Source organism: Dipodomys spectabilis, unplaced genomic scaffold (genome assembly GCF_019054845.1).
Source record: "Dipodomys spectabilis isolate Male_0828 unplaced genomic scaffold, ASM1905484v1 ptg000108l, whole genome shotgun sequence".
Lineage (NCBI taxonomy): Eukaryota > Metazoa > Chordata > Mammalia > Rodentia > Heteromyidae > Dipodomys > Dipodomys spectabilis.
Genome location: NW_024870785.1, coordinates 5,633,753 through 5,646,707, shown reverse-complemented (window position 1 = coordinate 5,646,707; position 12,955 = coordinate 5,633,753). Strand labels below are relative to the sequence as shown.

Sequence of the window (12,955 nt, the reverse complement as noted above, 5' to 3'; positions counted from 1 at the left end):
TACCACTTGAGCCACAGCTCCACTTTCAGCTTTTTTTGGTGGTTAATTCAGGATAAGAGTCTCACGGGCTTTCCTGTCCCAGCTGGCTTTGAACCATGATTCTCAGATCTCAGCCTCCTAAGTAGCTAGGATTTCAACTGTGAGCCACTGGTGCCCAAGAGATTTTTAAAAATTTATTTGTAGGGGCTGGGAAGGTGGCTCAGTTGTAGAGCGCTTGCCTTGCATGCTCGAGGCCCTGGGTTCGATTCCTCAGCACCAACCACATAAGCAAAAAGAAAAAAGCTGGAAGTGGCGCTGTGGCTCAGGTGGTAGAGCGCTAGCCTTGAGCTGAAGAGCTGAGGGACAGCGCCCAGGCCCAGAATTCAGGCCCCACGACTGGACCCCCCCCAAAAAAAAATTTATTTGTAATCCTTGGGTGTGAACTCCAGGTCTTGCGCTCGTTAGGCAGATCTTCTCCTACTTGAGTCATGCCTCCACCCTTTTGTTTTTACTTTGTTTTTGTTTTGAGGTAGGGTCTCTAATTTTGTGCTGACTGGCCTCATGCTCCTCATGCTCCCATCTCTACCTCTCGTGAAACTGAGATCATGACTGTGTGCCACTACACCCAGCTAGATTTTTAGTTCACATAAAGTTTATTATTAGGTATAGTGTGATATTGTTTCAAAGTCATTAATGATACCAAAATGCATCTTTCATAGAAACACAGAATTCAATGCTCTGTTCAATTCTTTTGCCTATTCCTTTGCTGTACTCTTTTGTTTCCTATAATTATTAATGGTGGGCCCCTAAAAAGCAGCACATTCTTTAGTATTGCCACTAGAGTTGATAAAAAAAAAAAAACCACCTTTGCATTACTATCTTATTTGATTCTTGCACCAAACCAGAAAGACATTTGGGGCAAAGGAAGCCCATGTTAATCATCATGACTACGCTCTGTCTTCTAGTGCTGAGGTTCATACTCAGTAGCCAGTAGCGGGGCAGTATTCCCCACACCCACCCTAGCCTCATGCAGGCTCTTGACAGGGCAGAAGCTCAGGAAAAACTAGGTATTCTTTTAGAAATTATTAAATGAGGTTGAAATATACTTTCATCTCTAGCTCCTGCTTCTGGTTAAGATAGTAAATAGGGAAGACATAGCTGGAGAGATTTAATGTTTATAGAATTGGTGTCCTAGCAGCCTTACCCAATATGTCACATGTGCTGACATGCTGGGGACAATTCATTAAATTCATCCTAAAATTGGAAAGGTAAACATGCCATAGAAGGGAGGGACCTATCATCACCTAGGCGCTTCTGCTTGCCAGACAGTCATCTTAGTACTTGGTTAGCTGGGTAGCTTTGTGAGACAGACAGACAGTGTTCCCATTGAAAGCTAGGAATCCAAGCACTGGGGAGGACAGACAGGAGGCGGGTGAGTTTGAGACCACCCTGGGCTACGTATTGAGTTCCAAGCCAGCCTGAACTACATAGCAAAGCTCTTTTTCAAAACAAACCAGAGAGAGAGAGCGGGAGAGAGAGAGAGATTTAGATTAAGCTTTGAGGTATTAATTGATCATCTAGGGAAGTATGTGGAAGAGTAACTGTGCATCCTGTTCGTGTATTTCCTGCTGTGATGCACATCTTGTATACATTGATTTGAGACATTATGACTTTTAGACACACTTGGAATGAATTTAAATGAGAATAATTCTTCTCTATCCTTTCTAAGGTTACGCAGATATAAAGTCCTAGGGAGTAGTAACTCTGACTCAGATCTCTTCTCCCGCCTGGCCCAAATTCTTCAAAATGGATCTCAGAAACCCCGAAGCACTGCTCAATGCAAGAGCCCCGGTTCTCCTCACAACCCCAAAACACCGCCCAAGAGCCCAGTTGTCCCCCGAAGGAGTCCCAGCGCCTCTCCTCGGAGCTCATCCTTGCCTCGCACATCTAGTTCCTCACCATCCAGGTCTGGACGGCCCCACCATGACCAGAGGAGTTCATCCCCACATCTGGGGAGAAGCAAGTCACCTCCCAGCCACTCGGGATCCTCCTCCTCCAGGAGGTCCTGCCAACAGGAGCACTGCAAACCCAGCAAGAACGGCCCAAAAGGATCCAGCAGCCTCCACCACCACTCCGCCAGCATGAAAACCCCCCCAGGGAAGAGTAAGCCCGCCAGTAAACTCAGCAGATAGGAGCCATGCTACATCTCTGGGACAGGTGTGAGATCTTGATCTTCCTCCTAAACCTGATACGTGTGTGTACCTGTACTGTCTATTTTTAAAAAAAAAAATCAGTGTTGATCTGCTCTTTCAAAAGAAAGTAACATGATCAATTATTTATAAGAAGACATAAATATAAGGAATTACCAATGCAGGTAGCAAGCAGATCAGGAATCAATGTCTTTGAATAGGAAGGGGCAATCCAGCAAAACTTATTAGAAGAAGGAGAAACTTATTAGGAGACTCTCCTTATCTGCCTTCAAAACAAAAGAGTTGAGGGTAGGCGTTAACAGTAGAATGGGGTGTTCTCTAATTTTGTAAGCCTGTACTCAATACTGTATCGCAGAAGTGTTTGTCATTTTCATTCAAAACTTCTCAGCCTTGGAGAGTCATTGCTCAGATATTAAGAGCCCATTGCTAGGAAACCAGTACCCCTGTTTAATTGGCTTGTGCATCTATTTAATGTTTTGAGCATCTTTACTTTGCCTCATTCTTAAGTGTCCTTTCTTGATTTTACTTTTTTTTTTTTTTTTTTTTAGAGTTTGTATTCCTTACCTGATTCAGTCTCGCTTTTTTAAACTATGTATTCTAATAGGCATGTTGGCAGTGCACGCTGGGATTGTCACATCCAACTACCTTGCTTTAGTCCTTCAGTAGTTTTCTTTGGAGCAAGTTTTTAACCCAGTACCTTTTTATTGTAAAAAATAACTGAGACTAAGGTAAAGAAAAGTACAACTAGATTACTTGCAGGCTCTATATTTAGGGAGAGGAGGAGAGAGGGACAGAAAGTTGGGGTAATGGCCTTCAAGATAGAAGAACCCTCTTAACTCTGCTTGTTTCCTCCTTGTGGAAGGAGACTGGGCAGAGGAGATTAACTGCTTCCTTGAGTCTTCTAGGTGCCAGCTCTTTCTAATACCAACCTCCAAGATGGTACTAGGGAAGCACACCACTTTGGAATGTGACTTAACTTTTAGAGATTTAGAAAGAAATTAGGTATGTTATTAATGCTTATAATCTTCACTCAAACTTTGTATTTTATATACTTAGCCATTAAGAAAAGAATATCTGGGAAACAAATTTAGGCTAAATATTTTTATTTTAATGTTTTGTTACCTGCCTCATCTGTGATTTTGTTTAACAGTTGGGCTTCTTGGCCTGCCTTCCATGTGATCTCCTCAATTTATAAAGATAAAAGGAAGACCATATTTGTTCTAATCTTCTGATAACAAATAGCAGGCAAAATTAAAGAATAGCAGACTTTTGAAATGAGCTCTTTTTTACTCTGTATTTTGTGTTATAAAGACCTTTTTAAGGTCAGCTAAATTTGTCTGCTTGCTGTTGAAATTTGCCTTCTAGCAAACATCTGTGCTTTCTGTTTGACCTTGTGTTTGCTGCCAAACCTAGTACTGTTGAATTGGAAAACAAAAAAAAGGAAGAAATTTGTTCCTTCACCCAGTGAACATATTCTAATGCTGCATCAAAGCTGCCCTGGAGCTGCACTGAAACTTAACCTGTCCTCTTTATGTGTTAAGCCTTTTCACAAACTCAGAACACTATATTGAGACCTGCAAGGTCTCCCATAAGAAATGTAGCATAGTATGGAATCTTCATTTCTCTCGTTTCTAGCACCACAGAGGAATGCAGTAGATGAGGTGTATTTATTGTTTAGCTAAGGCAACTGTAATACTGGAAGACTGATCCTTCTGTATTATATTGTATAATTGTTGCTATAACACTACTTGCATGTCTTCACGGTATATTATATAAATATTTATAAATATATAGAAGAGACATATGCTTATATTAAACTCATCCTTTCTCATTCTCCATTTGTAATTTCAGGGTCACAGATGGTGAAATTCCTTTTCTATTGTGTGCCTCCCGTACACGTAGGCCTTGCCTATCTTCATTTTCTGAAAACACGTGCTTGGCTCGTAACAGCTCAGATTGTCCATGCCTTCCTTCCCCGTATAAAACGTGAGGGCTGGTAGTCTTTAACAAGCCAAGATGAGATGTTTAATTTCCATCCTACAAAGACTTTAATAGGGGAAAAAAAATGACTGGGACATGCTTGTGTTACTGGTTCAAAGATTCATCATGAGCGACAACAGAGTGCTGTCCTTAAGGTTAGAGTCACTCGGTGGGGATAGTAATCACGGGTCTGACATCAACTGATTCTTAAAACATTTCCTAAGGATTATTTTCCTCTTTATATCACTTACTTGGAGGAGTAGAACAGGGTTGAGGGAATCAGATATAACTTAGAAATCCTTTTTGTTTTTCTGTTAAATTAACACACTGACCTCTGTAGTCAGAAACGTGCTCATCATAACCGACAGAAAAACTGCTGAGGCCACCGCTGTGCACTGTGAGCTTGTCCATCTCCCTGCCGGTGCTCAGAACCGAGGTGAGGACAACACCGTGGCTACTGGATGTTTTCTTTGCTAGTTCATTCCTCCCAACCTTTCCATGTATGGCCTCCCTTTCCAAGTGACATTAACAAAACTCACCAAGAGCCAGAGGTCATTTCATTCTGTGAGAATCTTTTTATTTTGCATGTAGGGAAGAAAAATTAACCAAAGATATTTCTGCTCTGATACTTTTAAAATAAAATAGAACTTACTATATCTTATGGATCAATAGGTCATTTCTAAGTAATGTCATTATATAAAGAGATTTACCTTATAGTTTTGAAAAGTATAGTTTGTGCTTTTGGATATTACATGTCTCTCAGGCTGAAAATAGAAGTTGGAAGCAACTTCTATTTTTGAGAAAATAGAAACGAGCACTTTGGTAAAGATTTTTGTCTTTATTTTATTGTAAAATATGATACAGAGAACAGTTGTTAGATTTTTTTTACTGTTTATTTTTGGGGTTTTAGTGATGGCATATTTTAGATTCAGTCATGCTTTATCCACATACACTTAAGCCAATTTGATTATTTTATTTCATGGCCATTAGCAAAAATCAAGCCAAACTATACTGAAAGCAGGCTGCGGCAAGGTCAACAAGAACCTCCTGAGTTTTCCTGTGGAAACCTAAATCGGCTTACCTGGTTACATTTGCCCTGGCTTTTTTCTGTGCTAGCCTGCCAAGGGATTACCGGGGTGGAGCAGAAAACGGAAATGCTAGTGTTCCCCCTGCATTAAGCTGCTGTAGCTCCTTGGTCTATGACTTGGTTGAAAGACTTAAACCCCACCCAGCAATCCTGCACAGCTTAAGGGTAAATAACTTGAAACGGATTGTGGACAAAGAAAAATAGCATCCTATCTCATTCAAAGGGAGACAACCACAGGTCATCTCAAACCCTAGACCGGCAGGCATGTTCACTGCTTGGCTGTGGTGAGATTGATTTCCTATTTTTTAAGCTGTAAGTTATGTAGTGAATTTTTTTTTCTTGGTAAAAATTGCTGAGCTAATCGAGCCCTAAATAAAGCCCTAAATAAGTAGCAACAAGGAAATTGTTACGACCCACTGTCGTCATCATCCACTTTCCATGACCCTTGCTAGCTTACTTCCCTGCTGCATACTCAGTGGCTATTGTAGATGTGCAATTCCTCTCTATTTGCTCCCAGCCTGGGCTGGGAACTGAGGGACTGAGTAAGCATCAGAGAGTCCTTCCTGGCCACAGATTCCTACACGATGTAGTAACATCGACTTCACAAGGAAAAAAAGCATACAGTGGTGTATGTGTTAGGAACTCAGAGACGGATATGCAGAACCAGAAGGAGGTTTTGTTTTTTGTTGGTTTTTCCATGCAGTACCTTAGGATGTAAAACAGATTTTTTCCCCCAAGAGCAAACTACTACATTCCTAACCTAACGGAAGACTTGATGATAGGAGAAACAGCATTTTGAGTTTTAGTGGCTAAGGAAAGAACAAATAAATGCATCTTCTCTGGCTATTTGAAAATACATTTGTTTATAGATAATCTAATTTAGCTTTTTTTAATATTTAAAAAACTTCTTGTATTCCTTTATGTCTACCAAAACATGGCACTTATTCTGTCATGTTTTTATAGTGTAGATTTGTTTGCATTCACTTATTTAAAATCTGTCATTTCAGTTTTATACATTGTATCACCTGTGTGTTAGAACTTTTTGCTTCTGGGAGGAAAGTACCTATGTCACTGATTCAGTAACATGGCTGACGAGAAGAGCTATTTCTTCTAGGATTTAACACAAAATATAGGATTAAGACATGTAACTACTACAGTAGTCCTCATGTCAATATATCCCCAAGCTCAGAAGACACTGTGGTGCAAATTTAGATCTCAACTTGAGGAGAGGCAGTTCTGGTACTCTTGACCACATGGGAGATGTTAATACCAAGTGGTTGACCTCACTTCTTGTCCCCACTGAACAGAATTGCAGGGTGTCCCTGGCGGATGTCAACAGAGTGTTAACTCGTATAATTGGCCACTCTGTTTTAGCCATTCACTAGGTAGGATTATAAAAAATTTAACTCTACGAGCCTTCAGAGCTGCTAGTGAGAAGTGTATGGGGAATTCCTACAGTTTCTTTAGACAGAGGAATCCAGATGTTGTCCTGAGAAATTCCTGGCTGGACATGGCTCATGGAGAGTTTCTGATTCTGTTGATTGCCCACTACTACTTTTAAAATGAGAAAGCTTGCTGCTTTGTTATTCTCCTGGAGCACATTTTGATCAGAAAACTAAGGTGACACCTTTGAGGTTCCACACAATCTTAAGACTGAATAGCCAAGAAAGAAGTAAGTAATTTAGAGGCAATGACTTGAGTATTTCTTTTGCCCAGAATCTTGGTCTTAAGGAGACACGTGGCAGAAGTGAGGCCTTTCCTTTCATTGCCCTGTGCACCTTAACAGGTTTCTGTTTTTCCTTTAGCTGGCAGTGATAGCATGGGCACAGTACGTATACTGTGGATACTGTGGATGCTGACCCTCGCGGGCTCCCAGATACCCTCAGGCATGGGACGGATGAGGCAGAGCCTTGAGCCTCTGCAATATAGGATTTGCTGGTGACATAATTTTACACAGTGGATGGGAAATTTGCCTCCTCGTTTTATATTATTTCAAATTGCTATATAAATGTTCACTCCCCCATTTAAAAACCCCAAGTAAACCAAGTTTTCTATAAACAACCCTGGCCATATGATGCTTTATTCCTGCTTATAATACAGTTTAAATCCGTAAAGATTCCATCGCGGCACTTGGACGCTGTCTAGGTATGCTGTACTCAGCCAACACAAGGAGTAAACAAGACCACCAGAGCTCGATTGTGATTTCTTGGAAGAAGCTTTCCAGGCAGGGGAATGCTTTGGGACTTTTTCCCAAACAATTTTCTTATTATTCACCAGACAGAGAAATTAGTTCAAGTTAAAAAAAGCAAGTTTTCTGAAATTCAAAGATAGGAAGATAAAGGAAATAAAACCTGGGCTACTGAGGCGTTGAAGGGGGTGGTGTGGGTGGAGGTGAGCCCCTCGCTCTTCACCCCATCACCCCGATCCCAGTCCCTTTCCTAAAACAGAACACACTTATTTCATTGCCCCATTTACTTACAAGCTCCCGGCTTTTAGAAAAAGATGGGAACATCTGTATAACTGCTGGGAGCTGTTCTATCAGATTCCACCACAAACCAGAAGAATTGTCTTGTTGAACAAGACTAATGAGTTGAGCAACTTTAATAATTCCACTTTCCTGTCCCTCTCTTCTCTTTATGAGGTCAAAAAGATGAGAAACTGCTCTTTGAAATACCTCCCAAGGTATGACCCCCCCTCCCCTCCCCAAGGCAGCTCCCTCGACGGGCAGTGTTGGCAGGAGTGCCGAGTGCTCTTGTATAGGCCATCTGTACATAAAAGTGTAATTATTTATTTAATTTTCCCATTTGTATCATATTAAAGCTTTGTACAGTGTTTTAAGTTCTGTTTTAAAATTATTTTGTATTTTATTTTTATAATCTAGTAATAAAATACTCATTCCGCATGCAAACTCTAGTTCTTGTGTGTGATGGCTTGGGTTTTAAGATGGGGAAGTTAATTCTAGTTGAATGAAGTTTTGAGGGCAGTCATGGTGACGAGGTTAACTGGGAGCAGCGCTGCTACGAATGTGACCAGAAATGACCTGGAGGCGGGAGCACACTAGACAGAAGCTCCCGAACTCACACTTCCCGGCCGGCGCCAGCAAGTGAGAAGCCCACGGCGCTGCAGGGGTCCGGGGACCCCCCCAGCCCGCTCCCCCTCCACCCACAGCACCCCCCCAGCCCGCTCCCCCTCCACCCACAGCACCCCCCCAGCCCGCCCCCCTCCGCCCACAGCACCCCCCCCAGCCCGCCCCCCCTCCGCCCACAGCACCCCCCCAGCCCGCTCCCCTCCGCCCACAGCACCCCCCCCCCCGCCCGCCCCCCCTCCACCCACAGCACCCCCCCAGCCCGCTCCCCCTCCACCCACAGCACCCCCCCAGCCCGCTCCCCCTCCACCCACAGCACCCCCCCAGCCCGCCCCCCCTCCACCCACAGCACCCCCCCAGCCCGCTCCCCCTCCACCCACAGCACCCCCCCAGCCCGCTCCCCCTCCGCCCACAGCACCCCCCCCAGCCCGCCCCCCTCCGCCCACAGCACCCCCCCCAGCCCGCCCCCCCTCCGCCCACAGCACCCCCCCCAGCCCGCCCCCCCTCCGCCCACAGCACCCCCCCCAGCCCGCTCCCCCTCCACCCACAGCACCCCCCCCAGCCCGCTCCCCCTCCGCCCACAGCACCCCCCCGCCCGCTCCCCCTCCACCCACAGCACCCCCCCAGCCCGCCCCCCTCCACCCACAGCACCCCCCCCAGCCCGCTCCCCCTCCACCCACAGCACCCCCCCCAGCCCGCTCCCCCTCCATCCACAGCACCCCCCCCAGCCCGCTCCCCCTCACAGCACCCCCCCAGCCCGCTCCCCCTCCGCCCACAGCACCCCCCCCAGCCCGCTCCCCCTCCGCCCACAGCACCCCCCCAGCCCGCTCCCCCCTCCACCCACAGCACCCCCCCAGCCCGCTCCCCCTCCACCCACAGCACCCCCCCCAGCCCGCTCCCCCTCCATCCACAGCACCCCCCCCAGCCCGCTCCCCCTCACAGCACCCCCCCAGCCCGCTCCCCCTCCGCCCACAGCACCCCCCCAGCCCGCTCCCCCTCCGCCCACAGCACCCCCCCAGCCCGCCCGCCCTCCGCCCACAGCACCCCCCCCAGCCCGCTCCCCCTCCGCCCACAGCACCCCCCCGCCCGCTCCCCCTCCACCCACAGCACCCCCCCAGCCCGCCCCCCTCCACCCACAGCACCCCCCCCAGCCCGCTCCCCCTCCATCCACAGCACCCCCCCCAGCCCGCTCCCCCTCACAGCACCCCCCCAGCCCGCTCCCCCTCCGCCCACAGCACCCCCCCCAGCCCGCTCCCCCTCCGCCCACAGCACCCCCCCAGCCCGCTCCCCCCTCCACCCACAGCACCCCCCCAGCCCGCTCCCCCTCCACCCACAGCACCCCCCCCAGCCCGCTCCCCCTCCATCCACAGCACCCCCCCCAGCCCGCTCCCCCTCACAGCACCCCCCCAGCCCGCTCCCCCTCCGCCCACAGCACCCCCCCAGCCCGCTCCCCCTCCGCCCACAGCACCCCCCCAGCCCGCCCGCCCTCCGCCCACAGCACCCCCCCCAGCCCGCTCCCCCTCCGCCCACAGCACCCCCCCGCCCGCTCCCCCTCCACCCACAGCACCCCCCCAGCCCGCCCCCCTCCACCCACAGCACCCCCCCCAGCCCGCTCCCCCTCCATCCACAGCACCCCCCCCAGCCCGCTCCCCCTCACAGCACCCCCCCAGCCCGCTCCCCCTCCGCCCACAGCACCCCCCCCAGCCCGCTCCCCCTCCGCCCACAGCACCCCCCCAGCCCGCCCCCCTCCACCCACAGCACCCCCCCCAGCCCGCTCCCCCTCCATCCACAGCACCCCCCCCAGCCCGCTCCCCCTCACAGCACCCCCCCAGCCCGCCCCCCCTCCGCCCACAGCACCCCCCCCAGCCCGCTCCCCCTCCGCCCACAGCACCCCCCCGCCCGCTCCCCCTCCACCCACAGCACCCCCCCAGCCCGCCCCCCTCCACCCACAGCACCCCCCCCAGCCCGCTCCCCCTCCATCCACAGCACCCCCCCCAGCCCGCTCCCCCTCACAGCACCCCCCCAGCCCGCTCCCCCTCCGCCCACAGCACCCCCCCCAGCCCGCTCCCCCTCCGCCCACAGCACCCCCCCAGCCCGCTCCCCCTCCACCCACAGCACCCCCCCAGCCCGCTCCCCCTCACAGCACCCCCCCAGCCCGCTCCCCCTCCGCCCACAGCACCCCCCCCAGCCCGCTCCCCCTCACAGCACCCCCCCAGCCCGCCCGCCCTCCGCCCACAGCACCCCCCCAGCCCGCTCCCCCTCCACCCACAGCACCCCCCCCAGCCCGCTCCCCCTCACAGCACCCCCCCAGCCCGCTCCCCCTCCACCCACAGCACCCCCCCCAGCCCGCTCCCCCTCCACCCACAGCACCCCCCCCCGCCCGCCCCCCCTCCACCCACAGCACCCCCCCAGCCCCCCTCCGCCCACAGCACCCCCCCAGCCCGCCCCCCTCCGCCCACAGCACCCCCCCCGCCCGCCCCCCCCTCCGCCCACAGCACCCCCCCCGCCCGCCCCCCCTCCGCCCACAGCACCCCCCCAGCCCCCCTCCGCCCACAGCACCCCCCCAGCCCGCTCCCCCTCCACCCACAGCACCCCCCAGCCCGCTCCCCCCTCCGCCCACAGCACCCCCCCCAGCCCGCTCCCCCTCCACCCACAGCACCCCCCCAGCCCCCCTCCGCCCACAGCACCCCCCCCCAGCCCGCCCCCCTCCGCCCACAGCACCCCCCCAGCCCCCCTCCACCCACAGCACCCCCCCAGCCCGCTCCCCCTCCACCCACAGCACCCCCCCAGCCCGCTCCCCCTCACAGCACCCCCCCCAGCCCGCTCCCCCTCCGCCCACAGCACCCCCCCCAGCCCGCTCCCCCTCACAGCACCCCCCCCGCCCGCCCCCCCCTCCGCCCACAGCACCCCCCCCGCCCGCCCCCCCTCCGCCCACAGCACCCCCCCAGCCCCCCTCCGCCCACAGCACCCCCCCAGCCCGCTCCCCCTCCACCCACAGCACCCCCCCCAGCCCGCTCCCCCTCCGCCCACAGTACCCCCCCCAGCCCGCTCCCCCTCCACCCACAGCACCCCCCCAGCCCGCTCCCCCTCCGCCCACAGTACCCCCCCCAGCCCGCTCCCCCTCCGCCCACAGCACCCCCCCAGCCCGCTCCCCCTCCACCCACAGCACCCCCCCAGCCCGCTCCCCCTCACAGCACCCCCCCAGCCCGCTCCCCCTCCACCCACAGCACCCCCCCCAGCCCGCTCCCCCTCCACCCACAGCACCCCCCCAGCCCGCTCCCCCTCCACCCACAGCACCCCCCCCAGCCCGCCCCCCCTCCGCCCACAGCATCCCCCCAGCCCGCCCGCCCTCCGCCCACAGCACCCCCCCCGCCCGCCCCCCCTCCGCCCACAGCACCCCCCCAGCCCGCTCCCCCTCACAGCACCCCCCCCAGCCCGCTCCCCCTCCACCCACAGCACCCCCCCAGCCCGCCCCCCCTCCGCCCACAGCACCCCCCCCAGCCCGCTCCCCCTCCGCCCATAGCACCCCCCCCCAGCCCGCTCCCCCTCCGCCCACAGCACCCCCCCCAGCCCGCTCCCCCTCACAGCACCCCCCCCAGCCCGCCCCCCCTCCGCCCACAGCACCCCCCCCAGCCCGCTCCCCCTCCGCCCACAGCACCCCCCCCAGCCCGCTCCCCCTCTGCCCACAGCACCCCCCCCCGCCCACAGCACTGGAGGGGTGGGGGGGCCGCCCAAGCACTGGAGGGGTCCGGGGACCCCCCAGCCCGCCCCCCCTCCGCCCACAGCACCCCCCCCCGCCCGCCCGCCCACAGCACTGGAGGGGTCCGCCCCACCCCTGTCCACAGCACTGGAGGGGTCCGCCCTCCCCAGGAGCTCCCGCCCCCCCCCCCCCGCCCACAGCACTGGAGGGGTCCGGGAACCCCCCCAGCCCCCCCTCACAGCACTGGAGGGGTGGGGGGCCGCCCAAGCACTGGAGGGGTCCGCCCTCCCCAGGAGCTCCCGCGCCCACCCCACCCCGGCTGCCTTCCTCACCTCCGATCTCAGCCCCAGCTCGGGACGCCCCGTCCCCCCACCCAGCACTCAGTTCCCCAAACACTCGGGGGCTCGTCAGAGTCTTCCACACCAGCGGGGTCCCCGGCAGCACCTCGTCTCCCAGGAGCGCACGCCGAGCGCGCTCAGCGGCAGCTCCAGGACGAAGCTGCCGCAACCCGTGGCCAAAAAGGGGGGGAAAGGGCCACCAAGCCGGGCTGGACTCGGTGCCGCCCCTCGGGCCGGCGCGGTATTACTGGGCACAGGACGGGAGTGGGTGTCTCCTTCTCCATTGTTCATCGTGGCGGGCGGTCTGCTGTCCTAGGCCCTGGGTGCGGTGCGTCGGACCCCGGCGGCGGCGGCGGCGGCCTGCCGGCGCTCGTCGGCCCGGCGCAGGCCCGGCCTCAGCCGAGGTCCGAAGCGGATTTCTGGGTTTAAGTTTGGGGCCTGAGCGAAGGACCGCCCCGTCCGCCCCAGGCCCCGCCCCTCCCTCATCAGGCCCCGCCCCTCCGGCCCCAGACCCCGCCCCTCCCGCCCCAGACCCCACCCCGGCTCCCAACGGTCACTTTCGGCTGCCGGCCCCGC

General features: G+C 54.8%; 1 protein-coding gene across 2 annotated transcripts in view; it reads left to right on the top strand.

Annotated features, from left to right (window-relative positions):
- Nucleotides 1–5,203, top strand: part of Ttbk2 (tau tubulin kinase 2) — a 58,289-nt gene extending 53,086 nt beyond the window's left edge. The window contains exons 15-16 of one of the 2 annotated variants that reach the window (XM_042687889.1): nucleotides 1,709–2,196; nucleotides 4,041–5,203. In XM_042687889.1, coding sequence (XP_042543823.1) covers nucleotides 1,709–2,171 — 463 coding nt within the window. In that variant the 3' untranslated portion in view covers nucleotides 2,172–2,196; nucleotides 4,041–5,203. Of the gene's footprint in view, nucleotides 1–1,708 lie in introns of both variants that reach the window. The other variant, XM_042687888.1, reaches the window with a different exon arrangement.
- The last annotated feature ends 7,752 nt before the right edge of the window (nucleotides 5,204–12,955 follow it).